The sequence below is a fragment of the Phocoena phocoena genome, chromosome 8, assembly GCF_963924675.1.
Source record: "Phocoena phocoena chromosome 8, mPhoPho1.1, whole genome shotgun sequence".
NCBI classification, from domain to species: domain Eukaryota; kingdom Metazoa; phylum Chordata; class Mammalia; order Artiodactyla; family Phocoenidae; genus Phocoena; species Phocoena phocoena.
The window spans coordinates 84,080,010-84,107,996 of NC_089226.1; the positions used below are offsets into that span (position 1 = coordinate 84,080,010).

At 40.6% G+C, this 27,987-nt stretch overlaps 1 protein-coding gene across 1 annotated transcript in view; it reads right to left on the reverse strand.

Annotated features, from left to right (window-relative positions):
• LOC136126991 (uncharacterized) overlaps window positions 1-23,273 on the reverse strand; it is a 141,188-nt gene extending 117,915 nt beyond the window's left edge. The window contains exon 1 of the mRNA XM_065882425.1: window positions 23,218-23,273. Coding sequence (XP_065738497.1) covers window positions 23,218-23,273 — 56 coding nt within the window. The remainder of the gene's footprint in view (window positions 1-23,217) is intronic.
• Between the last annotated feature and the right edge of the window lie 4,714 nt (window positions 23,274-27,987).

Genomic DNA, 27,987 nt, shown 5'->3' on the forward strand with positions numbered 1-27,987 from the left:
ATGGTAGTTCTATTTTTAGTTTTTTAAGGAACCTCCATACTGTTCTCCATAGTGGCTGTATCAATTTACATTCCTACCAACACTGCAAGAGGGTTCCCTTTTCTCCACACCCTCTCCAGCATTTATTGTTTCTAGATTTTTTTGATGATGGCCATTCTGACTGGTGTGAGATGATATCTCATTGTAGTTTTGATTTGCATTTCTCTAATGATTAATGATGTTGAGCATTCTTTCATGTGTTTGTTGGCAATCTGTATATCTTCTTTGGAGAAATGTCTATTTAGGTCTTCTGCCCATTTTTGGATTGGGTTGTTTGTTTTTTTGTTATTGAGCCGCATGAGCTGCTTGTAAATCTTGGAGATTAATCCTTTGTCAGTTGCTTCATTTGCAAACACTTTCTCCTATTCTGAGGGTTGTCTCTTGGTCTTATGGTTTCCTTTGCTGTGCAAAAGCTTTTAAGTTTCATTAGGTCCCATTTGTTTATTTTTGTTTTTATTTCCATTTCTCTAGGAGGTGGGTCAAAAAGGATCTTGCTTTGATTTATGTCATAGAGTTCTGCCTATGTTTTCCTCTAAGAGTTTGATAGTGTCTGGCCTTACATTTAGGTCTTTAATCCATTTTGAGTTTATTTTTGTGTATGGTGTTAGGGAGTATTCTAATTTCATACTTTTATATGTACCTGTCCAGTTTTCTCAGCACCACTTATTGAAGAGGATGTCTTTTCTCCACTGTATATTCTTGCCTCCTTTATCAAAGATAAGGTGACCATAAATGCGTGGGTTTATCTCTGGGTTTTCTATCCTCTTCCATTGATCTATATTTCTGTTTTTGTGCCAGTACCGTACTGTCTCGATTACGGTAGCTTTGTAGTATAGTCTGAAGTCAGGGAGCCTGATTCTTCTTACAAACTGGATTAAAGATTTCACCTCCACATTCCCATAAAAGTAAGCACACCTGGGGATAATCATAATCCCAGATTCACCCACTCTTCTCTTTGAGTTCTGTAACCAGCTGAGATCCCTGCTGGCAGAGAATTGAGGACTTAGTGGGGAGGGAGGGAACACGTTCTGATTGGAGGAGTTTCTATTCCACAGAGGTGCCTTTATCTCTGCAGATATGTCCAACTGGCAGGTTTGCTGGGACCAGATCTATCTCTCCAAGGCAAGGGCATTTCAGGACTCAGCCTAAGGTGGCATCTATTTAGTTCAAAAGTTTACCATCAATAGAGCCCACAATCTGCCTAGCAGGGCCTGTGTGGTTCCCCACTTCCCCTGCCCCAACCCCATCCCTGGTGAAAGGCACTAATCCCAGGTGAGGGGAAATAGCCAGAGGGGGGAGAGAGAGGGGGAGAGAGAGAGAGAGAGAGAGAGAGAGAGAGAGAGAGAGAGAGGCTTCACAAAATAATTTTTGCAAAGGTTCAGGTAGTGATAAGGAATGGGGCGGGGGAGGGGATGATTTGCATTAATCTAACATCCTAGCATTAAATTCAGTCCAAGTGGGCTTTTGTCAAAAATCATACCAAATGCTGGGAAATGATAATCAACTGAAAGCAAAGTGGTCCTTCCTTACAGAACGGTTTCAAATTCACCATCTTTGTAATGGGAGAGGAGGATCTGGAGATAGGGAAGTGGGTTTCTGAAAGACTCTGCAGATCACAAATGTGCTGATCTAACACTATCAATGACATCTCATCCCAGATGGCAAGTGAAGGAGACACTGGGATTTAAGGCACCTAGACACTTGCCAACAGAATATGAAGACATTAGGGAAAAAAAAAAAAAAACAAGAATCCTTAAATTGCGTTGTTTAAAAGGCATAGAGGTCTAAAATTAATCTAAGGAACAAGTTCAAGAATAATAAGCATCTAAACCTCAGAATAATGTGAACTTCCAAATGCAGAGAATGGGGATGCTGACTAAATTCAAATCTGTTCAGAGACTTTATTCCAGGGCACGAGGCTGAGCTGCTGTCATGTACACAAGTGGGGTGTAAAGTCAATGGGATTACATTTTCCTAATTATTTTCTCCTTGAGCTTTACAGCACACACACAAAATGAGATCAGCCGGGACCTGCCTCTCTAACAAATCACTCCGATTTAAACATTGCTCACATAAACAAAGGGGGTGGGGTGGGGGAGAGAGGCACAAGGCTGGGAAAAGACAGAGAAGGGCTTCTTCAATCACAGTTGCAAGGAACAAAAACCTGGAGGGGGAAAAGAGTTGTTGGACCGCCACCAAATCTCTCCCACTGGAGACAAGAGCCCATCTGCTGAGCTCGGCAACTTCGCTTTAACTACCATTCAGCTCGCGTCTCTGCAGAGATCTGTCTGCCGAACTGGCAGATGGACCCCTGCTTCCCTGAGTCGCTGTGTTATTTGTTTAATAAATTTAATTAATATCCATACTGCATTGGATTTCTCCCAGAAAGGAGGCCGAAGTGTTCCCTTTCCCAATAGCTACATGATGAGTGATTTTCCGGAAAAGAGCAGACAACGGTGCCCCGCGGCACGCTGAAAAATTAAAAGTACTGTGTGCGTACGTTTCTTTACATGTATTAATTTTTTGCTACGCACTAATATAGTTTGGATGGGTATTTTAACTTCATGAAAGGACGCAGTTCTAAAAAAGGCAGATTATCGCTTTTTTCAGATCAGTTATATTTGTTGGAATGTTTTTTAAAGAATCCAGTTCAACCACATATTTAACATTTTTATCTATTTCTTCCCAAACGGTGGGTCCTGAATGTTAAGGAGGTTCCCTTTGGCAAACAGCTAGCTCCACGACCGTTGTTAACACACTGAAAAATCTCCCTGGTCATGCTGAACTTGTATGATTTCCTAAGCTGAAAAATGTGGCCACTGCAAAATGGAGAATAGAAAAGGTCTTAACAAAATCAAGGCAGTAGCGTGCTCCCTCGTCACTAACCGCAGTGCCAAGCTTCTTGGTGACAGAGTCCCTGCAATCAACAAGTATGAATTAAAAGTGTTTTACTTGCCTTGTTATTCACTGTCATCCTGTCTTTCTTGGCACCATATTTCATCTTACTCTAGATTTCCCAGAGTATGTTCCAAGAAAGAATAGACCCTTGAGGATGAAAATGTCTAGGAAACATTATGTCAAAGAAGGTTCAACAGGCTTCTTCACTGCAGGACTTCTCAGAGCCTTTAATGTGCTAATAGGTATTGTGAATATTCTTGTAGAGGAGGGTGGGGTTCAATATAAAAGGCAGCATTTCCCAAAACCCAGACCTGTTTGATTCATCACTATATCCCAAGCCTTAATATAGGGCTTGGCAAATAGTAGGTACTCATTAGTATTTGTTGAACGAATGAATCAAAGGAACAAATGAATGAACAAAGAAGTAACTCCCCCAGTGGTTTTGCTTAGAGATAACCCTTGGGCACCTGAACCTGACCACTGATAAGATTTTATTAAAGAACAAATGAACAAAATCACCTCCATCCTAAGGAAGAATTGAAGGAAGTTAAATCAAATACTGAATTTGGAGGGTTTCACTTTCAAGGTGCTATTTTCTTATATTAGGTTTATTCTGCATTTAAACTCTTCGCCACTGTTCAATATCCTGAACAATCCCCCTTTCTTTTACATATCAAGAAAACCTGATCTTGTAGAATTCTGTAAACTTCTCAGCTCCTTGGCAGTACCCTAATTTACTTGTGTTTGATATGCATAATCTCTTCCTAGGAACTGAATAATGAATTCCGTTCAATCGCAGGCATCGAGGTGGTGACAAAGATAAAAAATTACTCCTTTCAACAGAAGTATTTTAAATGCAAAAGCTAACAAAGGCAGAATTATTTTGAGAGTTTATTGATAATCTCAATGTTGAACTTGTCAAATTGAAATTAAAGTTTTATTTAATAGGAAAAAATAACAATTATTTTAATGTAGGTTACCCCTTCTGCATTTTGTCTAAAACAATCCCCTATTGCTCATTTTCCTTCCATAATTTTCCTACAATATTCCATCCTGTTGATACAGCACTGAATTCACTCATCTTTCTCCTACAATTTCAGACAACTACAGCCCCTCCTGCTAATTAGATATGCTCATAGAGAATGCAAAGAACTGGCACTGGATCCTACATGTCCGAATAACTAGATGATAGAAATCTCTCCTCTAATTCTGCTGGCTACTAATTTCTAAACTTAGAGAGAAAACCTTCTGTTACCTAACGATTTCAAACTGCTGATTGCAGTTTTATGCTGAAAGATCTCAGAAGGCTTCGCTAACATTAAAACCTTTAGAAGTAAAAGGAGAAATGAAGCCTTAAATAAGCATGCATTTTTTTAAATTTCCTGCATCAAAACATTTCTTGAATTGGGAGAATAAATAATCAATAGATAGAATTCAGAAAATATTATGGGCTAGATTTTAGCAAGTAGGGGGGAAAAGAAGGGGCAGGAAACTCGATATTAATTGGATGCCTACTTACATGCCAGCCACAGGGTACAGTACTTGTAATAAAAATAATCAATGAGAGCTAACATTTAGTTATGTGACAGATACTGTGATAAATCTTTATATGGAAATCTATTCCTGACAATAGTTACTATTATTATGATTTTAAGGTGAGGAAACTGGGGCTCAGAGATGATAAGCAATGTGCCACAGGTCATACGACTAGTAAGTAGAGTGGGGGAGCCCAGATTTGAACCTGGCCAATCTGACTCCAGGGCTTACGCTCCCAACCACTATGTGTTCCCACCTCTTGCATGTATTACCTTATCTCAGAGGCTATATACAACAATATCAGATGCTCTCGGCCCTTCCAGATGGAAAAAGACATGATGAAAATATGTTGCATTAATACTCCAAATATATGGTAATGGCAGAAATTTGTTATAACTTGATGTTTATAAAGACAATCCCTGAACTAAAATCTGTTAACTTCATCAAAAGCCGAGGTCCCTTTGCACTGACATAGCTGTCTTTTCCTCTACCAGATTTTCTAGCCTATATTTCAATGTGATTTTCTCTCGCAGGTATCATTTTCAATAGTCTACCTAATGTGATGTGCTGTAATTGATTATATCCCCCGCCAACTCCCTCCTCATTTTAGGAGCAGCAATTAATACAGGCACCTCTACTCAACAATAAACTCAGACAAAAAACAAATAAGTACCTCTCTACAGTTGTCTGCCTTCTCCCCAAAAGACCTCATTTTCCTGTAAGACAACATGAAATCTTTTGTTTTGTGTGTGTGTGCATTGTTGGTTTTTTAAAATAAATTTATTTATTTTTGGCTGTGTTAGATCTTTGTTGCTTCGCGCGGGCTTTCTCTAGTTGTGGCGAGCGGGCGCTACTCTTCGTTGCAGTGCACAGGCTTCTCACTGTGGTGGCTTCTCTTGTTGTGGAGCATGGGCTCTAGGCGTGTCGGCTTCAGTGGTTGTGGCATGTGGGCTCAGTAGTTGTGGCTCATGGGCACTAGAGCTCAGGCTCAGTAGTTGTGACACACGGGCTTAGTTGCTCTGTGGCATGTGGGATCTTCCCAGACCTGGGCTCAAACCCATGTCCCCTGCATTGGCAGGCAGATTCTTAACCAATGCACCACCAGGGAAGTCCCTAATTTTTTTTTTAAATTGGAGTATAGGTGATTTACAATGTTGTATTAGTTTCAGGTGTACAGCAAAGTGAATCAGTTATACATATATCATATCTCCACTCTTTTTTTAGATTCTTTTCCCATGTAGGCCATTATAGAGTATTGAGTAGAGTTCTCTGTGCTATACAGTATGTTCTTATTAGTCATCTATTTTATATATAGTAGTGTGTATATGTTAATCCCAGAAAAATTTAACAAATATTTTGGTTGGTAGACAAAATAAATACTAATAGGCACACATTGGGCACCGTCTGAGTGCCCTCTCTCTGCTACTACATGCCAGATTGGATACATTCTGTTATCCTTACTTCACATAGATACTGTATTAGTTTATTCATTGTAGTATAACAAATGACCCTGAAACTTTGCAGCTTAAAACAATAAACATTTATTATCTCACCGTTTCTGTGGGTAAGATTTTGGGCACAGCTTAGTTGGGTGTCTCTGGCTCAAGGTCTCTCCAGAAATTGCAGCCAAACTGTCAGGTGGGGTTGCAACCTCACATGAAGGCTCTAGCCAAGTGGGGAAGGATGTACTTTCAAGCTCATTCACATGGTTGTCAGCAAGATCTATTTCCCCAAGAGGAGTTAGATTGAAGGTATCAGTTCCTTTTTGGCTGTTAGCCAAAGCCCACCCTCAGTTCCTTGCCACATGGCTCCTCTCTGTAGGGCAGCTCCCACTGTAGCAGTCGGCTTCCCTCAGAGAGAGACAGAATGAGAGGGAGAGAGAGAGAGGCCAAGATAGAAACCATGGTATTTATGTCACTTAATCTCCAAAGTGACATCACACCACTTTTGCCATATTCTATTTGTTATAATTGAATGTAGGTCCAGCCTACAATCAATGACAAGGGATTACATAGGGTTTGAAAACCAGGAGTCAGGAACCATTGGGGGCCATCTTAAAGGTTGCCTACCTACTTCCAATGTTGCATTTTTGTGCCCCTAAAGGGAAAAAGACACACACACACACACACACACACACACACACACAAAAATCTATAAAATAATTCTTATTTCCCAATATTTCTGTTTCAAAACGAAATGAACACATTTAGGAAAAGTCATTCGACAAGTATTTAGAGTGGCTAACAGGACCAGACACTGTTATTGAACGTTTTCTAAAAGAAATAACTAAAATGGTGTTGTAAAAATTCACCAGGACCACTTCTTTCCCCCCAGGCAGAGACAAAGGAGAATAAAGATTAAGACAACCATTGTTCTTTTCTAATTAAAACCAGCTCAGCATTTACTGTTACAGACTATTTTAAGAATGTCTTCTGAAGCTAGAGCAGTGACAAGCAAATCCACTTGCCCACAGATATAAAACACAATCTCGGGGCTTCCCTGGTGGCGCAGTGGTTGAGAGTCCGCCTGCCGATGCAGGGGACACGGGTTCGTGCCCCGGTCCGGGAAGATCCCACATGTCGTGGAGCGGCTAGGCCCGTGAGCCATGGCCGCTAGGCCTGCGTGTCCGGAGCCTGTGCTCTGCAACCGGAGAGGCCACAACAGTGAGAGGCCCGCGCACCGCAAAAAAAAAAAACAAAAAAAACCCCACATTCTCTAACACGAGATTTAATAATGATAGCAGTGCTATTTTGATCCCCATATGCCTTCCTCTTCTGTCTTATAGCCCAATTGATCAGAATTGAGCTATAAGGAAGAGGGGTATTATTTACTGATTCCCTTCAAAATTCAATATATTGATACATTAAGCAGGGACTATCCACAGTAAATAATATAAACTAGACACCTTGTCCCTGATGCTAAGAAAACACTTAAGTGTCTCCAGAATTTTAAGTGCCTCAAGGGAGAATAAAATGAGAAGGGTGAAAGGAACACATTTTTTTTTAAGGTGTGTATTTATTTATCTATTTATTTTTGGCCACGCCCCCTGCAGTAGAAGTGCAGAGTCCTAGCCACTGGACTGCCAGGAATTCCCAGGAACACATTCTTTACTGAAAGAGCGTTCACCAAAAAGAAACTGAGAAATAACCTATATGGGAAAATAATCTGAAAAAAAATGGATATATGTATCTGTATAACTGAATCACCTTGCCGTACACCTGAAACTAACACAACACTGTAAATCAAATACACTCCAATATAAAATTTAAAAATTTAAAAAAAGAAACTGAGAAGATACAGAATTACCTGAATCTACCTTGAGTTGGCAAGACCCCCCTCACCCCCCCCACCTGCCACCAATCAAAACACGGGGACTCACAAGATGGCTTAGGTTCAACTATAGAGAAATAATATTCCATTTTGCACACCTACGTTTTTGAAAAAGACCTATTACACAAGCAAATAAATACTTTACAACCTGTAATAAGTGCCAAAAAGGAAAGAGGGGAAAATGATAGAGGGAGAGTGATAGAGAATTGCTTTGTCGAGAAAGATCCCTCTAGAGAGGTGATATTTAAGCTGAGACATGATGGAGGAGAGGTTTCCAGGCACGTAAAAAGTAGGACAAGGGGTTTTCCAGGTTGAGAGTGAAACTGAGCAAGATCCTGTGGGGCTCCCGGGCATGGAAGCCTTCCTGTCCCCCGTTTCTTGTAGGCAAGACTCCAGCCTCCGTGACCTTCCCTGGGTTCCAAAGGGCAGATTCGAACAGTTGCTAATCAAGGGAGAAGCAGCCAAGAGACCGCCTGAGGCGAGATTAAAGGGACGAGAGAAGCTCATCAAGATTAGGAGACGGACCACCTGAGATGAGAGTAAAGGCATGCAGACGCTGCACACACCCTAATCTTATCAGCAACCCCACCCTTGAACTATTGCTATAAAACTCCTCGTCAGATCCTCCCAAGTTGGGACACATAGTTTTTCAGGGCAGGAGCCCATTGTGTCCCCCTTTGCCTGGCAAGGCAATCAAGCTATCCTTTTCTACTTCACCCAAAACTCTGTCTCGGAGATTTGAATTGGCACTGGTGCACAGAGGCCGAGCTTTCGGCATCAAGAGGATAGCATGTTTCCTGATAAGAGGAAGAGGCTGGCATGCTGCAGGAATCGAAAGAAGGCCATCTCTGGATGAGGCAGAGAACGGAGTAAAATGAGATCACACCAGCTACTCAGAGGGAAATGGATAGGGCATGACTGGCCGTGGAGAAATCAGTTACGAGGCTGCTGCTGGAATTTAGGTAAGAGATGGTGGTGGCTCAATCTGGAGCATTGTTAGTGGAAACAGAAGTTAGAGGCAAGAAATATTTAGGAAGTAAAGATAAGCAGTGAGACTGGATAGGAGGGTGAGAAAGAGGTGGAGAGAGAAAATGAGAAAGTGAGAGAGAGAGAGGAAGAAAGATGACTTCTATGTGGACAATTTCCATGTGTCTGGGTTAATAACGTGGCGAGCGGTATGCTTCAACGTGACCACCTCTTGGCTTTGAGAAAACAGCTTCCCATGTGCCTCAAGAAAAATTCTGAAGAACCCAATCGTCACTTCTTTGTATCCCGTCAGCCACAGGCGAAATCTTCCATTCATTGGGAAATCAGACAGAAAAAAATAAAATGCTTCCAGAAAGAGGGCTGAGAAGTTAAGAGTATGCACAGAATCCAGAAAGGGTCTTCATTGACCATATATTCCAACCATTTTATTTTAACAGATGAGAAAAGCTTGACTCAGAGAAGTGAAGGAGCAGGACAAGTTAACAGCCAGTTAAAGGCAGAACGAAGGCTAGAATCCAGTTCTTCTGATTGGACCAAATAGAAATGAAGCAATATGACAAATGAGTACAATGATTACATGTACTTAGTAGCCATGTATCCATAATTTCCTTTCCTCCCTCCTCCAATCCTTGGTGAAAGAGGTATGGCATTTGAATGCAAATTGCAGGGGGTGTGGGCAGGTGATATTTTGCATCGATTTTTGAAGAGAGCCTGCTAAACATACTCTGTGGGACACTAAACTGTAGAGGTCTAAATGTTATTGAAGAAAAGGAAGGAAGGATGCAAGGGAGGGAGGGAAGGACAGAAGGACAGAGGGAGGAGAGAGAAAGAGAGAGGGAGAAAGCTGAAATTTTTAACCTCAAATTACATTGTTGAAAATGAACAAATTTGGACCCTATATGAACCTTAATGTGATGCCTCCTTTGCTTTACTAGGTTATAAATGATATGAAATTTATGTGAAAACTTTGAATATTTCAATTCCTAAGTCTAAGAATCTCATTTTATAATCTTTTCTACATTTTTCTAGTCTTCCAATTCTAGTAATTTTCTAATATCAAGAAAGAAACGGATTATGAATTCAGAAATAGGTAACCAATGAAAAGAGAGATGATAAATGCAAACTATTATGATTTTAGCTCTAGTATTCCCTTCCCAAATGATATTTCAACCCTAGAGGCTTCTCAACCCACGCCCCAATCCACTCACATTTATTTTTAACTCTCCTTTACAAACCCATTCCGATACAAATTTAGAGAAAAATCTAGGTAAAAGATTTCAAATTGTTATTCATCTCACAGTAACATGTTTGACTAAATTCAAGTTCTCAGGAAAAGACAACACTGAGTGAAGTCTTCCATGCAAACTTACATCTCCAAGCTTTCAAAAAAAAAAGAATGCTTATGTCAACAGATACAATTTTACATGAGAAACAAATAGCTTTCATGCACATTTACACCCACCAACAGAGAAAACAATCTAGCCTAGAGCAACCTACTTTTCCTAAAATTATGGGTACCCTATGCAAGTTGAAAATGTCTGTTTGAAAGCTTTAAAGCCAGAATAAATTTTGTTTGTTTTAAGATAGCCACCAAGTATCTTTCCTCTTAACAGGAAAGTTAGTTCTTTGGATCTGGGCACATTGCAACTTTGAAGTTTGGATAGATCAATTGCCTCTCTTTCTATATTTCATGCTCTCACACTCAAAATGGGTGGCTCAATTTAGATAACATTTTCCTCCAAACACCCCTCATTGTAAAGCACAGTGTGACTGCTCAGAAAGTTATGAGTCATGGAAAAGAGGAGGTTATAAAGCCTTTCTCCTCTAAACTAAATAAAAGCATTTACTGCCAACCACAGGAGAAGAAAGTCAAATCAGTCCTCCTGCAAGCCAATGAATCAGTTCTATATCCTCCCACAAGATTCTTCTCAAATAATTTGCAAAAGAATTAGCACAGCCTTCACCAAAGGAGTTGAAAAAACATCCCACTGTGTTTCTGTAATTCACTGATGAATTTACGAGAGTTGATAATTTTCTTGTCAACAGAAAGATCCAACTTCACTCTTTTCCAATTCAGTTTTGTAAGTGATATCTTGCAGTTTAAATAATAAACCTTAATCAAGTAATGAAATAAGGTGACCCCTGGCATTTTACTATGTCATAAACAAATTCAACCCCACCACATCCCAGACTATCTCAGGACCAATGTATAAAGACTCAGTCCACAGCCAAGGGATTCGTGGGCCTTTAATCCCGTCAGGCTGGGGAGAAAAGAGAAGAGAGACAATGAATGGTCCAAGCCTACTCTTTACCCCATGCCTTTCTCCAGTGTTTTCTGCCAAGAAAGCAAAGGAGTTTTTAAAACATTTTCATGATAGTAATCTATTCACAGCGACCCAAAAGAAAGTAAGAGTCCATGATTCTTCTTAATATAGAGAAATAAATACTACCACTAGCTACTACGAGGTGAGTGCCTCTTCCACAGAGGTAAGCATTTATTTGTTTGTTTGTTTTTGCTAAGTTGTTCATTTTTTAAATATAAATTTATTTATTTATTTGTTTTTGGCTGCGTTGGGTCTTCGTTGCTGCACACGGGCTTCCTCTAGTTGCGGCGAGCGGGGAGCACTTCTCATTGCGGTGGCTCTTCTTGTGGAGCAGGGGCTCTAGGCGCACGGGCTTCAGTAGTTGTGGCACATGAGCTCAGCAGTTGTGGCTTGCGGGCTCTAGAGCGCAAGCTCAGTAGTTGTGGCGCACGGGCTTAGTTGCTCCGCGGCATGTGGGATCTTCCCGGACCAAGGCTCGAACCCGTGTCCCCTGCATTGGCAGGCGGATTCTTAACCACTGCGCCACCAGGGAAGTCCAGCATTTATTATTTACCTAGTTTTCCATTCAAGGGCTATCCCCACCCCCACCCCTACCTCCATCCCAACCTCCATCCCAACCTCCATCCCAACCCCCAGCCGCATCACCCAGTCCACTGCCAGGACAGAAGGCAGCACGCACTGATCTGACTTGTAACGTGGCTCCAGGAAAATAGTGCATCAGGTGACTAATCACCGCCCTCTAGCGGTGCCTCGACAGTTCCTCTGAAGACCACAACTTGGGGTAAGTGGTAGAGGCACGTGGCTCAGGCATGTGCCAACTGACACCACGCTAAATTCACCTATGGGCTCTCCCATCAGTTCCACCTGTCACACACGTGGATGGGGGGTGGTGCATGTTTCACCTGAAAGACAGTGCCTGACATTGACAAATCAAATTCCAGGAATCTCAGGCCCAGTTGGTGTCCACACCAAGAAGCACCCACTTTTTTAGGAACATCCTCAGATCACAGCAAAATATTAGGGGTGAATGAGTTGGTGGAAAAGAAGGGCCTAGACTTTCCCCTGCTTGGGCCCACTCCATCCTTCAAAGCTCTAAAGAGGATTTTATTATCCATTTTGTATTAATATTTATTTACACACCCAACACTGCAACACATGTTGTCTTCAAAAAAATCCTTAGGCAAATAGTAATTTTCCATAATATCACAAGGTTATGCAGGTAACTGTGGCACCCTAGGATTTTGCACATATATATTCCTTTTATAAGTATTACATTCAATTTTGAAAAGCTTACCTACCTGAGGTCCAGATCTGGATTCCTCCCTCCAACTAAAAAAAGTAATAGATCTAGTAAATTTGTGTGTGTGTGTGCACGCATGTGTGTGTATATGTGTAGGAGAAGAATGTTAGGAATGGAAAATGAAAATTCTGGGAAAGACTAGTCGTTCAATCAACATAGCCCCCCAGGCCTAGGTTAAGAAATATCTTAGGTCTGAATGGTGCTTTATAAGCACATCTTTATAGTTTATAAGCATATCTGTTTCTTCAGAAGAAGCCTCATTTTGCCTAAAACTAGATGTGCCATGGTTTAGTACAAGTTGCAAACAGGATCCTCTACCCAAGCACCATGTTTCTTCAGGCAGTTTGCACTGTGAGTAGATCTTTATCCCCCTACATTCACAAATGTGGGAGAGAGCTGGGAGAAATCTTATGACCCTAAAGAGTCTTAAAGTCTCTAAGCCAAAGTAAACAGGCCAAATGTGCTAATCATCAGACAAATGTAGAAGGCTGAGACCTCCACTCAGAGCTTTATGAAGATATCCTCAAGTTCACTTTATCGCACGTAGGATTTTCAAGATATGAATTTCACTAAAGCACAAACGGAATAGAATCGTGTTGGTATAATCCTCACATATTTCTGCCAGCTGGGATCCTGGATGTTCAGATGTGACCGCCTCTCCGTGGGCCTGAAACCACCAATCTGTTTCACCTGGGTCGCTGCACAGCCATCAGATGGGAGACACTATGTGGTCACTACCCTAACGAAAAGATCCAAAGCACCAACGTCTAGGGAAAAGGCTACAGCTCCCATTTCCAATCTCCCGAGCCACGCGAGTCCCTCTGCGATGGAGTATCAATAGACAGACTAAATGAATTGTTCACTTAATTGTGCTGTGCAAGCTGAATAATTGCACGCTTTCCAGAAAGGCTTTGTAACCAGTGAGATGGCGCTGGATCTGCCAAAACCTTTACCTTGAAGCCAACATCCTTTCTTTCTCCAGGCTCTCTCCTATCACAAATAATGGCAATCCTGGCATTATTTCCAGAGAAGGCAAAACCATGGCAGGAACATCAAAAATCATGTCTTTCAAAAGGGAAAGATTTCCATGAAGCTGCTGCTGAGAACCACTATATGGAGACCACTATATGGAAACCACTATATGGAGACCATATATGCCAATGTGAAACCTTTAGTCACAAACCCTGATTTAGTGCATTACACACTGAAACAGCCAACAAATGGCAACATGAATCTACCTTTAGGGTGAGCAGAATTGGTCCATTAAATATAATGACCACATTTGAAAGAGGATACAAGAAATGGGATGAGGTAAAGGCTTCAAAGACATGGTTCAACATTGAGAAGTCTGATCTCAATTTTGGAGATCCATTGGAGACCCTGATCTCCAGCCATCCACCTCTTCCCAGAGGCAACCACTGTTTCTTGTTTCCTTCCAGACCAGAGATCTAAATATTTTTTATACTCTATTTTATAATAATTTTCCTTCAATATGTTCTTGCCTATTTACTACCTTGTTTTTATCTCTTGCAACAGTTTTTCATTAATAATAATCATGGTCTTTTCTCCTTGATAGGTCTATGTTTATACAGTTTGAGATTCTCCAATTGGCGGTTTCTTCTCAGATGCGATAATCCCCCATGATACAGTTTAATCAACATGTCTCACTAACAGGATTAGGACTTTAGAAAAAACAGTATGCATCAGAATCTGACAAGAATGCGAAGATGCTATTTTTCTGCAAATATCCTTCAAAAAACCAAGAGATTTAAAACAAGTAGAAAATACAGTGTGGAGCAGCCACCAAACCAAAGTTCTAAGCGGGTTTAAGTTTTGACAGGACAGTGTTATCCTGATTCAAGCGCCAGCTGGCTTGGATGTTGAAACATCAACCGCTTCTGATTTTTCAGGTTTAGATTGGTCCAGAGCGATACAGTTCTGCTTTTCTAAAGTTTGCTTTATACTACTTTGCTTTTACAAAAGACCTACATTCGTACACGTTTGCACTAATCAAAAGAAATCGGAAAAGGATTTTCGTTTTTATGAAAAAGAGAAAACAGCGTTCAGCATTTGTTCTGCAGGCAGCTGTTATAGAGGCAGCTCGAACCCTAAGCAGGGAGAGTGGCACCCCCAAGCTCCTTCCCCAGGAAATACACTGGGCATCTCAGCATCAAGCTGCCACAGCTTTGAACCATGCCTGTGCTTTACCTCAGTTTATTTTGTGCATCCATTAGCAACATGTATCCTAAGTTAATTACTCCTTCACGTTCAGCCATTTCAGCTCAGGAAGGGTTTCACAGGAACGCTCTACTTTCTGATAGCGGGGGAAACCTGTATTGGCCTGAGTGTTTAGAAGTGGGAAAGAGATGATGGATGCTGGGAGGGAAACTAAGCAGGGTGCCACCCACAGTCGGAGAGGCCTTCCAAAGGGTCCTTGCTATGAGAATACCCAAAAGGAAGGTAACATGCACATTTCAAACACTCTAGGTCAATTTTTTTTTCCTTCCCAAATCCAACTGAGGCTACGGAGAGTTAGAGAGGAAAAAAAAAAAAGACCTAGGTTCTAGTTCTGGTTTTGTCATGAATTCAATGTACCCTTGGCCTAATCACCTTCAATGCACTCTGCCCATTTATAAAATGAGGACCTTGGCCGTGATGAGCTCTGAAGCCCTTTTCACCTTTAACCTTCTCAATCCGAGATGCAATTTCTCTCCATATGTTGACTTATATGCCTGTCATATGGGCATAATTTTTTTTTATTTCCCACACATTTATTTGCCATGAAACAACAAATTTTGCATAAATATTTTAAAATCCTCATCAGGGAAAAGAAGTGACAGTAGTGGAGAGCTGTCACTTTGAAGATGTCCAGCATCCATTCCCCCTCCTTGGCAGCACCTAGGTTTCTTTAGGGGGGAGTATTTGTGTACAACTGGGGGGAGATAAGTCCAAGTGTCTATCGCCTCCCCCAGTACAAAAGCTTAAGAGGAAACTGGAAGTTCCTTCTGCCAGATTCTCCTCTCATAAATCAATACATCCATAGGATGGACATGTGACCCATCAAATTTTCTCCCTCAGTACTCTGAATCTGTAGAACAACGCAAGAACAAGAGAAACAGCTGGAGTTCATTCACTCCAGAACTGATACCCAGGCAAGACTGTTGAGTAATTCCTGCTACAAGGCTTTCTATTGTTTCATTCTGAAGTTTTCCCTTCGATTCTACAAACGACCCTGTATCCTCCCAATAAATTCTTTTTTCTATTTAAGTTAGTGGTTTGCTGCATAACAATCAACTCCAAAACTTAATGGCTTAAAATATTAACAATTTATTTACTCACAATTCTACAGATTGGCAATTTGGGTAGGGCTCAGCTGGGATGGCGTATCTGTGCTCCATGTGGTACCAGCTGGATTCATTTAAACATCTGCAGTCAGTGGGTAGATCTGCTGGGGGCTGACTGACCCCGGATTGCCTCAATCACTCACTTATTCGGAAGCTGGCTGGAGTTATCAACTAGAACACCTCAGTTCTCCATGTGGCATCTCACCTTCCAGTACGCTAAACTGGAGAAATGTTCAGAGAGAACAAAAGCAGAAGCTGCAACTTCCCTTATATCACATTCTATTGGTCAGATACTTTTTTTTTTTTTTAGTTTTTATTGGAGTATAGTTGCTTTGCAATGTTGTGTTAGTTTCTACCGTACAGCAAAGTGAATCAGCTATACATATACATATAGCCCCTCTTTTTTGGATTTCCTTCCCATTTAGGTCACCACAGAGCACTGAGTAGAGTTCCCTGAGCTATGCAGTAGGTTCTCATTAGTTACCTATTTTATACATAGTATCGATAGTGTACATATGTCAATCCCAACCTCCCAATTCATGCCATCCGCGCCCCCCCATCAGATAGTTTAAAACCAGCCCAGATTTAAGGGGTGGGAGAAGAGACTTCATCTGATAATGGGAGGAGTGACAAAGAAACCTTCCCAAGTAAAGGGGCTACAGGGAGACATGATCCACTGGGAACCATTACTGTATGAATCTACCATGTTAGAGTTCGTTTCTGTGGCTTGCAACCTAAGAATGATAACTAATCCACCAATCAGTGGAATGTGACATGGAACACATTAGATTTGGGGGCTTCAACCTTTAGGACATTTTCCCTGATTCTACATCACATATTAATGAGATTATTTGGAAAGAATGTGGTGTCATGGTAGTGGATTTCAAGTGAAATTATCATGGTTCAAGTCCTGCCAGTTATTTAGCTGTGTAATTTTGAACCTACATAATCTCTGTGACTTCATTGACATATATGAATGAATAACTGAATGAAATGGGGGTGATAAGATTTTCCTGAGCTGCAAATATTGTTGGGGGTATGAAACAGTGCAACTCTGTGAACCACAGGCAATCCTCACTTTGCACTGTAGTACAGGACCATAAAATGACCATGCAAGTTGAGACTGTGCAAAACTGTCTTTATGGGAAACACTACAATTGTTTCCTGACCTTTAAAAATTTTTGTCAAAACATTAAAAACTCTCTCACTATTGGTTATAAATGTATAAGGATATGAGAAAAAGAATAAAACTGATGTTTGCTTAGTACACTATTATTTAAAGTATTATACTAAAAACACTAAAAATAAAGTGTCTTATTTATTTGTACAAAAATTTTCAAGATTAGTTTGGGTGGTGCTTGCCTTCTTGTCATCATATAACTGACAAGCCAGCACCTTTTCTATGCCTTGGTAAATCGTCACACTGCTTTTAACGTTGGAAGCATCTGCTTTTTTTTTTTTTTTTTTATACAGCAGGTTCTTATTAGTTATCTATTTTATACATATTAGTGTATATATGTCAATCCCAATCTCCCAATTCATCCCCTGCGTGCCCCCGGCTTTCCCCCCTTGGTGTCCATACGTTTGTTCTCTATATCTGTGTCTCTATTTCAGCCTTGGAAGCATCTGCTTCTAACATTTTATCCCTATTTTTAATGTCATGAAATATCTCCAAGAGTTCCTTTTATGTGAACTTTTTGCTGGTGTCACTTCTCTAGGACATTTTTATCCTTTCATACAACCACCTTCCTCATTTATGTCAATAAATTTGCCTTCACTGAGTTCCTTCAGATGCATGTCTTTCAAGAGGCAGTAGTATCAACATTCCCACAATCCGCTATTTCTTCTACTCTCCATTTATGTTTGATTCTAACTTCACTTTCAGCATTAGTACTTTTGTTTCTTTGTTGCACTTTCATTTTCGTTGGATAATTCTCTTTTAATTTTCCATATTTGTAAAATGTCACATGAGTCTATCACTGGGAAACCAGGAAGCAACACAAGTATACACTTTGCTGTCTGTTTGTGAACTCAGTAACAGATGCATAGTACCAATCACTGAAAGAAGTGACAAGATTGGTCACTGATCATGATGTGCATCTGTCACTTATGTAGTGACCTGTGGACTAAAGAGCTAGCAGCAAAGTTTGTACTTTATGCAACTTCTCAGTGAATACATTGGTAGCTAAAATTTAAACTGTGTTGTTGGCAGACTGGTGTTATTTAAATGGCAGTAACTGAAATTTGTGCGTATCAGAACTATGCAGAGTGAGACCTTATTAAAGATTATGTTGAGTTTAATTATTGTCACAGTTGTTACTAAAGATAGAAAGACAGACCTCGGGGGCTTCCCTGGTGGCACAGTCATTAAGAATCCACCTGCCAGTGCAGGGGACACGGGTTCAAGCCCTGATCCGGGAAGATCCCACATGCCGCGGAGCAACTAAGCCCGTGAGCCACAACTACTGAGCCTGCACTCTAGAGCCTGCGAGCCACAACGACTGAGCCTGAGTGCCACAACTACTGAAGCCTGCTCGCCTAGAGCCCCTGCTCCGCAACGAGAAGCCACCGCAATGAGAAGCCAGTGCACCGCAACAAAGAGCAGCCTCTGCTCGCCACAACTAGAGAAAGCCCACGTGCAGCAACGAAGACCCAACGCAGCCAAAAAATAAACAAATAAATTTATAAAAATAAATTATTTTTTAAAAAAAAAAATGAAAGACAGACCTCGTTCTTACTGTATTAAAGAAGGAGTTCAATTTAACTCAAACACTATTAAGCTCCAACAATTTTCATCTTTGCCACTGCAAGGTCAGCAGATTAGTACTAAATGCAAGCAAACAAGAGGGGAGGAGGGAGGACTGAAGAAACAACTGCGTTTTAACCTTTCCACATAGGCCTAGAGGAAAATAGAGCACACCAAACCCAAAGGTCATACAAAAGTAAGGAAAGACATTGTCAAAATTAAGTAGCTCTTTTTACTACTCTTTACTTCCAAGGCCAGAAGGAAAATGTTTCCATACAGCTTTCCAGGAGTGTGGCTGGTAGTCTCCCAATATCCACTTTCTTTTCTTTCTTAGTAACAGAACGCCAATTTTTGGCTGGTTATGCTGCTACCCAGAATATTTCCCAGCTTCCCTTGCAGCTAGTTGTGTCCACATGATTTAATACTGCCCAGTGAAATGTAAGTGAAAAGACTGAGGGGACTGGAGGGAACTCCTTAAAAGGAGCTTGTTCTATTAGGAGAAGCAACCTTTTGTCCTTCCTACCGCCTAGAATGTGGGCAAGATATCAGAAAGTCATGTTAGACCATGAGGCAATGTTGAGAATGGAAGCCAGGTGTTGGGATGGTGGAACATAAATACCGATGGAGCCTGAGTCCTACGTGGTGTTATGCAAACATCATACCCAGCTCTGGGCTGCCTCTCTCCATACGACTTCATGTGTATTTAAGCCACTCTTTCTTACCCACATCTGAATACAGTTCCTAACTGATAAAACGAATACTCTTATCTAGTCAATGGGCTATGTCAGTGACCCAAGCAACAGTGACTGTCTTTTACACAACAAAGGTCCCAAATGAGTCAGAAACACATAGGCAAAATAGTACCCTCCACATGGTGTTGGATATTTAGGGGAACAAAAGCTTATGGTTGTTTTGTAAAGTCCTAAAACAGATTCAAATAATCAAAACTCAAACACAGACCTGGCTTAAGAACTGTTTGGACCAAAAAAAAGGGGGGAGGGAAAGTACTAGCTCACAGCAAGCTTGCTATGAATCAGAAAGTGTGGATGGGAACTAGAAGCCCCAAAATATAATTCGGTATAAGGCTGCCCTCATATGAGTGTCTAGAGGAAAACAAAGGAGGTCCTAGCTCAGTGCTGGTCTCAGGTTAAAATGGACATTTAACAAACAAAATTAAATTGAGGTGACAGCAACCAAGGTGTCTGGATTCCCCATTTTGTGAAGGATGGGAGAAGGAACTGGAGTTATGCACCTGGGGGCAAAGAAGACAGAGAAGAGATATGATTGGTGTTTCAAATACATGAAGTGCTATCTTGTAGAAGAGGACTTTGCTTTAATCTGCATGGTTTCAAGCATTAGAACCAATGAGTGAAATAAAAATAAAACATATTTCAACTTAATAAAAGAAAAAACCTTCTGAGAATTAGAACTTTCGAAAACTGGAATGCACTACTTTGTAAGGTAGTGTGTTATTTGACATGGTAGTGGATTTTTTAAAAAGTAGGGACGATAATGGAATTCAGGACTTCTTCTGAAACTCAAGATAGGAAATAAAACACTGCTGTATCTTGCAATCCTTGAAAAAATGAAGTGATTTTGATTCTAAGGTGACTATCAATGAAGAATAAAGAGGAAGGGAGCTCCACATTGGATGGGAAACTGGAACAGGCACCCCTTCTATTCTTACTGTGCTATTAATACTGCTATTAATAATTAGTATTTTCCTGTTACATGTGAAGTAGTTAATATGCAACGATGCAGGTGTTGAACAAATGTTTCCTGAGGAAAATGATAATGATTGTAGTGGACAGAACTCTTCTACCTGTAAGTGGATGAAACAAGCTCAGAATAGTCTGGGGGTAAAATAAGAAATTCAATGGCAGGGGTAATCTCATTTCAGGCTCAAACAATAGGGTCAGAATCTTTCTCCATCTCTTGGATCAATTTTCTCCGAGCTGGCTTCAATCTCAGGCAGACTCTTACCATGTAGAAGCCCAGACCACCTCTGTCAGCTTCATACTTCATTCCCTATAGAAATTTCAATGGGGCTTCCCTGGTGGCTCAGTGATTAGGAATCCGCCTGCCAATGCAGGGGACATTGGTTCGATCCCTGGTCCGGGAGGATCCCACATGCCGTGGAGCAACTAAACCCCGTGCGCCACTACTACTGAGCCTGCGCTCTAGAGCCCACAAGCCACAACTACTGAGCCCGCGTACCTAGAGCCTGTGCTCCACAACAAGAGAAGCCACCGCAGTGAGAAGCCCGTGCACCGCAACGAAGAGTAGCCCCCGCTCGCCGCAACTAGAGAAAGCCGCTCGCAGCAACGAAGACCCAACACAGCCAAAAATAATAAATAAATAAAAATTTTTTAAAAAATAGAAATTTCAATGGACAGAGAACTCCTTTTACTCAAAAGTCTTACAGTTGTTTGGACTAACCTGGCTTCAAACACAGCCCATTGTTTACCCAATTACTGTGGGCTTTGGCCAGGCTTGGGTCACATGAACTGAGAATAGGGCAGAGGTGGTTTCCACAAGGAAAAGAAGCTTCTGATGTAAGGATGCTGTGAAGTTAAAAATAATAAATGGCCACTACAATGACAACAATGAATGTGGTAGATTTTTTTAATGGCAACTTCAGTGGAATTCGGGGCCTATTCTGAATCTCAAAATAGGAAATAGAAATACTGTTTTATCTAAAAATCCATGAGAATACGAAGTGAATTTGATTCTATGCCTTAATCTAAAATCCTAATACTCAGGCAAATGATAATTTTAACGTGTCTGTCTTTTCACCAATTCCCTCTTTTTTTCTTAAGATGCCTCTGTTCACAGACAGCCTCATCACACAAAGTAATAGCAAACGAAGAGAAAAGCATAAAATGTTTACTGAAGTGGATGAAGTCACGGCATGTAAAGAAAAATTATTCATTAATAGCTGAAAAAGTCCTCTATATTTAATATTTAGGTGACATATTTCCATTTCAAGTGAAGTAGACATTATAGTCATGAACAGCAAACAGAAACACAAACTCCATTTATTTGTAAAATAAACTCATTTTCTTTTCATATCAATGCAAACAATGACCCGATGCCATATGTTCCATCTGCCACGATTCTAAGACAGCAAAGCTATACAATTTCTAGATCATTAACTTGTCTTCCTATTTTTCCATGTCTTATGGTTCTGCTAGGTAAGTGTTCGTTCATTCACTTTGATAATGCTACCTTTTATAGGTTTGGTATTTCATTTGCTCAATTACTCCATGCAAAACTGTAGCAGCCAGTGAGTGCGTGTGTGGGAAAGAAAAGGACCCACCCCACAGTTTCTCTAAAAGAACAAGAACTCAAGACTACACTTCCAATGGTTTCAAACAAAAAGGGGTTTGGTCTTTTGCTAGTCTCGAGTTTGAAAAAGGCATCTATACCCCCTCATTTTATATCATTGGAGCCAGGCTGAATGCCACGGTATTCAGGACAGCACAATGGTACAACATAGCAGCATGTCAGCTCTGTAAGTAGTGGGTGGCAAGATGGGGAAGAGGAAAGTGTCCCTATAGTCACATGGGAATCATGGAAGGGTCAATGGAAGGGAACAGGAGCAATCATGGGTCCACAGGTTATCTGCATAAACTCAGAGAAGTAGAATTCTACAAAGAAATCCCAAAATCAGACCTGAAAAATATAATTCAGGGTCATTGCAATGATACGAGAGAGAGATATCCTGAGGTTGAAGCAGCCGTGTATCATCCCTGAGTTTTCCATTTTTATCACACTGCTTAGCTATCCACAGCGTTTTCTTTGGGCCACAGCTAAATCCATTCAAAATGGCTGCATGAGACTGAGACCATTATGAAAAAACTGTGCTCAGCTTCTGAGACAAGCTGTAGAATTCACACTAAATAGCCCAGTCTATGTGACTTAGAATAGAAAGTCATCAGTAGATGCTTGCCCAAGAAATCCAACAGGAACTAGTATACAAGCTGCATACGAAGCATGTTAAGAGGATGAAGGAGCAAAGCAGTAACAAGAGGTTTAAGAGAACGCAGCAACTCATGACAGGTGCATGCTTACACAATTAAATTTACTACTTCTTTTTTGGAGATAAACTCAGGAGTTTATAAAATGAACAGACATAATAATAACTACAAAAACGCCACCATGATTTATTGAGCATGAATAAATCATTTAAAAAATCCAGCACTGGGGGACCTCATTGAATTCTTTCTATAGGTAGGCACTAATAGCCTCTCCAGTTTATAGAAGAAAGTAGATCTCTGAGAATTTTGTGGAATTTCTTTAAAATCACACAACTAGCAACGGCAGAGCCAGGATTTTAACTCTGCCAGTCTGATTCCCAATTCTGTGCTTCTAACCGCCAGTGCTTTTTTCTTAAGCACTTCGCATGAACTCACTCCTTCAAGTCTCATAACAATCCCAATAAAGTAGAAATTATTATTTCTGTTTTTCTAATGAGAAAATCAAGATGATAAATCATTTGTTCTAGGTCACATGGCTGGCCAGTGGCAGAGGCAAGACTGGAACTCATGTCTGTCTGACACTAGAGCTCACTTTCATAGATAATGTCACAGGCTGCTACTTGCCCATCAAAATCTATTCTCCTCTTCTTCCTGGGTATGCGTCTGCTTAGCCAAAAACTACACTTCTACGCTTCCTTTGCAGTTATATATGACCATTTGACTAAGTTCTTACCAAAGGAACATGAGTGGAAGTGACGTGTGCAACTTCTGAGTCAAAAGGAACTCCATGGTCACAGACCTCCTCTTTCTCTTTCTCATGAACTGGACCTCAGAATAGCAGGGGCAAAGCTTCAATCATACAGACAAGGACTATATCCTAAGGAATGACAAAGTGCAAAAGTTGGAGGAGGGACTTCCCTGGCAGTCCAGTAGTTAAGACTTCGCCTTCCAATGCAGGGGGTGCAGGTTGGATCCCTGGTCAGGGAGCTAAGGTCCCACATGCGTCGAGGCCAAAAAGCCAAAACATAAAACAGAAGCAATATTGTAACAAATTCAATAAAAGACTTTAAAAGTGGTCCACACCTAGAGAGTGTCATACTGAGTGAAGTAAGTCAGACACAGAGAGAGAAATATTGTATGATATCGCTTATAGGCAGAATCTAAAAAGAAATGATACAAATGAACATATTTACAAAACAGAAACAGACTCACAGACTTAGAGAATGAATTTATGGTTACCGGAGGGGGGTGGGTGTGTGTGCAGGGAGGCTGGAGGGAAGGGATAGTTAGGGAGTCTGGGATTGACATATACACACTGCTATAATTTAAAAGGATAACCAACAAGGACCTACTGTGTAGCACAGGGAACTCTGCTCAATGTTATGTGGCAGCCTGGATGGGAGGGGGGTCTGGGGGAGAATGGATACATGTGTATGTATGGCTGAGTTGCTTTGCTATGCACCTGAAACTATCACAACATTGTTAATTGGATATACTCCAATATAAAATAAAAAGTTAAAATGAAATGGATAAATAATTTGTGGTTAAAAACAAAAAGTGGTCCACATCAAAAAAAAAAAAAGAGGCTTTCAGAAAAAAAAAAAGTTGGAGGAGCCCAATTTCCTGAATGACTGTATAAAGCACGGCTGCCCCATATATCTGGACCACCTTGGAACCGTTATATGAGAGAGAAACAAATTTCTACATTGCTAAACCACTGCACTTTTAGAGTGTCTTGTTACAGCAGCTTAGCTGAACTCTAATATAGCCAGCAAGTACTATCACACAAGCAAGGAAAAGATGCTACAGACTTAGATAAGAAGGCAGGCATGAGGGTGTGAGGGAATCAGTGAGACTAATATTCTAATTACTTACCCTTTCTATTAAATCTCCATTGTAGTATATTCTTCATTCCTAAAGACAAAAAAAAGTATTCTGAACAAAAGATACCTGTAAAACATCATCTAATGAAAAAAGCAAAACAAGACAAAAACAACAACCTGGAATGTAACAGCAAGTACTGGGAAAGTGGTGAGATTTTCATTTCTTGTTTTTACATTGCTTTATGACACTTCAGCTGACTAAGAATCTTTTGGAAATGATATCTAAATTGGCTCTCTGTAGAATTCATTAGAACAACCAAGCTAGAATCCATTAGAACATAAGAAAACAAAATCCCCTTTAAAACAGGTGTACTGAAATGAGCCCAAATCATAATACTGTAACATACTAAGTCAGTATATCTGGACATCACTTCAATTATCTTCATTTCATCTCTACACTGTGTGTTGCCTCTCTTGGACGTGTTGTTCTGGGTCATACAATGCAACCTCCTTTGTCATCTCTTTGAAAGATATCAGGAAATACCGTAGGGGCCAATCTTCAATTATACACCCACCCCCTGAGTCTGTGGTTACCCAAAGAACCCATGGGATCTTCCAACTGAATCTGAGAAACCTTAAGTTTTAATTTTTTAAAGTAAAAAAAAAAAAGCATTCCTGTGGAAAGTAGTTTTCATATATTTAAAGATCCACTAAAATGATCATAACTTTTAACTCCACATCTGTGTGCTCATTTTAAAGAAATGATAAAAAGTATTATATTTGTGAAGATGTTCACTGAAGCATATTGTAAAAAGGGGAGAAAACTGTAAACCAAATATAAAACAGCAGTGAAAAAATAGTTAAATAAATGATGGTTCATCCCTAGGGGAAACACAAGGCTGATATTTAAAAACAAATCCAGGGCTTCCCTGGTGGCGCAGTGGTTGAGAATCTGCCTGCTAATGCAGGGGACACAGGTTCGAGCCCTGGTGTGGGAGGATCCCATATGCCTCGGAGCAACTGGGCCCGTGAGCCACAACTACTGAGCCTGCGCGTCTGGAGCCTGTGCTCCGCAACAAGAGAGGCCGCGATAGTGAGAGGTCTGCACACCGCGATGAAGAGTGGCCCCCACTTGCCACAACTAGAGAAAGCCCTCGCACAGAAACGAAGACCCAACACAGCAAAAATTAATTAATAAACTCCTACCCCCAACATCTAAAAAAAAAAAACTATTAAAAACAAATCCAAAGCAAAGGTATTGAGAAATAAATCAAACCTTTCCCGTTATCTTTCAAAGAGATAACAAACATTTGCTTTGGATGATCCAGAACAACATATCCAAAGGAGGCAACATACAGTGTAGGGATTACAGATTCTGCAAGTTAAATGATATCATGGAGAAGCAAACAGACAAATTCAAATTGGGTACTTTTACCGGGCAGTTGACCAGGTTTTTCAACAAGTTAATGGCATTTTTAAAAAAGTGAGTCTGTTGTAGATTAAAATAATGTTGAGATGTAACAACCATTGCAATGTATAGATCATTATTTGTATCCTGGTGTGCATGAATCAAGATTAAAGGAAGACATTTTTGAAATAATGAGGGAAATCTGAATATGACTGGATTATATGTAATATCAAGGAATTACTGCTAATTGTGTTAGGTATCATAACGGTACTATAGTTGCATAAGAAAATATGTAGAAAATATTTTCTAGAAATGCATAACGAAGTATGTAGGGGTGAAAAGACATAAGGACTGGAACTTGCTTTAAAATACTTCAGTCACAATAACAGCTATAACAACAAAACACAAAACACACAAGAGTACAAGTTCTGCAGTAGCCTGCCTGAGTAGCTCCAATTTGTATCCAACACTTACTAGTTATATGACCTAAGGCAAGTAACTTAACTTCCCAATGCCTTGGGTTCCTCTTCTGTTTACTAGTGATACCAATCACGTCTCTTGTCTTAGGTTACTGTGAAGATCATATGAGATGAGCTCCGTAAAGACCTCAGCACGACATGTTAGCTATTATTATCATCATTATTAACCAGTATGCTCTTCACTCATCTAGGACCCCAAACCCCACTCACCAAAAGCACTTAATCCCTTGAAATCTCTCCTCTGTCTTTCTCTCCAGGTCTTGGCTCCTTCTTATTCCCTCCCTCCCTAGCCTGTTTCCTTCTTCAGGATATAGAGCCTCTGCTTTTTTTTTTTTTTTTTTTTTGGTACGCGGGCCTCTCACTGTTGTGGCCTCTCCCGTTGCGGAACACAGGCTCCGGACGCGCAGGCTCAGCGGCCATGGCTCACGGGCCCAGCTGCTCCACGGCATGTGGGATCCTCCCAGACCGGGGCACGAACCCGCGTCCCCTGCATCGGCAGGCGGACTCTCAACCACTGCGCCACCAGGGAAGCCCGAGCCTCTGCTTTAATTGTTAACAACGAACTAACATTTAATTATTTTTTAAAGTGATTTTCTTTTTAAAAACTAAATTAGGAAAACTATGGAACAACATGGAAAACAAGAGAATACAAAATTAACTGGTAAAATTACACCCAGATATAAACATGGAAAAGGATCAAAGGAAAAGTAGAATGTATAAATGTAGACGTTCTAGTAAATCACTTATACCTAGGGATTTCTGTCATTAGGTTCAAGCAAGAAATTTTTTTTAAAAAATGCAAACTCCACAGAGACTCCACCTAAGAGACCCTAAGAACAACTGAATAATACGTGTGTGTGTGTGTGTGTGTGTGTGTGTGTGTGTGTGTGTGTGTTTTGGTGGAGGCATGTTTGGCTGTTATTGGCAAATCTAGAGTACAAAGAGGAAGTGGAAGACATGAAATAATAAGAGCAATGGTAATACCTCTGATCTCATTGATTCCATGGAGTCATGGGTGTGTGATCTGTGCGGTCACACAGCGTCCTGTGCTGAGAAGCGCCCCGCACTTGGTTTAATACCCTGCTATCACCATTTTGAAATTCTTAATAATTTTTAAACAAGGGGCCCCACAAATTATGTAACCAGTCCTGACTCCACCTTATGAGATTGGCACTATTATAATTCCAAGTTAAAGATGAGAAAGCTGAGGCTTGAAGATGTTAAAGGACCTACCTAAAGTCAAACAGCCAGGAAGTGATAGGATTTGACAAGCTCTCTCCACGTGAGAATATGGAAAGAATTCAGAGAGAAAGATAGAGAATGGGATAAAGGAGAACAAAAAGAAAGCCAAGTAAGCCAGGAAACTAGGATATTACCATCTATTTGGGGGCCAGTTCCTGACTGATTATGCAAGCAAGGTCATGGGTTTAGGCTGACAGCTAATGCCACCCCAAGAAGGAGGCTATTCTATAGTCCGTGCCAGGCTCTATATCACAAGACTGTCTGAGTAGAACATGGAAAGGGTGCAGGCACTCATCAGCCCTTCTAGAAACATCACATACAGGAAGAAAAGTCCAGAAGTGCTTTCCCATAAAAACTGGCCAACTCTTTGGAGGCTCCTGTGTTCCTTGGAAAACTAAAGTAGTCAAGGATTAGAATGACCCTGTCACTTTGTTTAAATGAAACGTTTAAAAATATTTTCAACACAATGCTTTCTTAGTTTAGGCAGCACAGAAAATTGTTGGTCCATCCGTGTCCCAACAATCACTCCAGAAAGTCGCACAGCTCTTGCA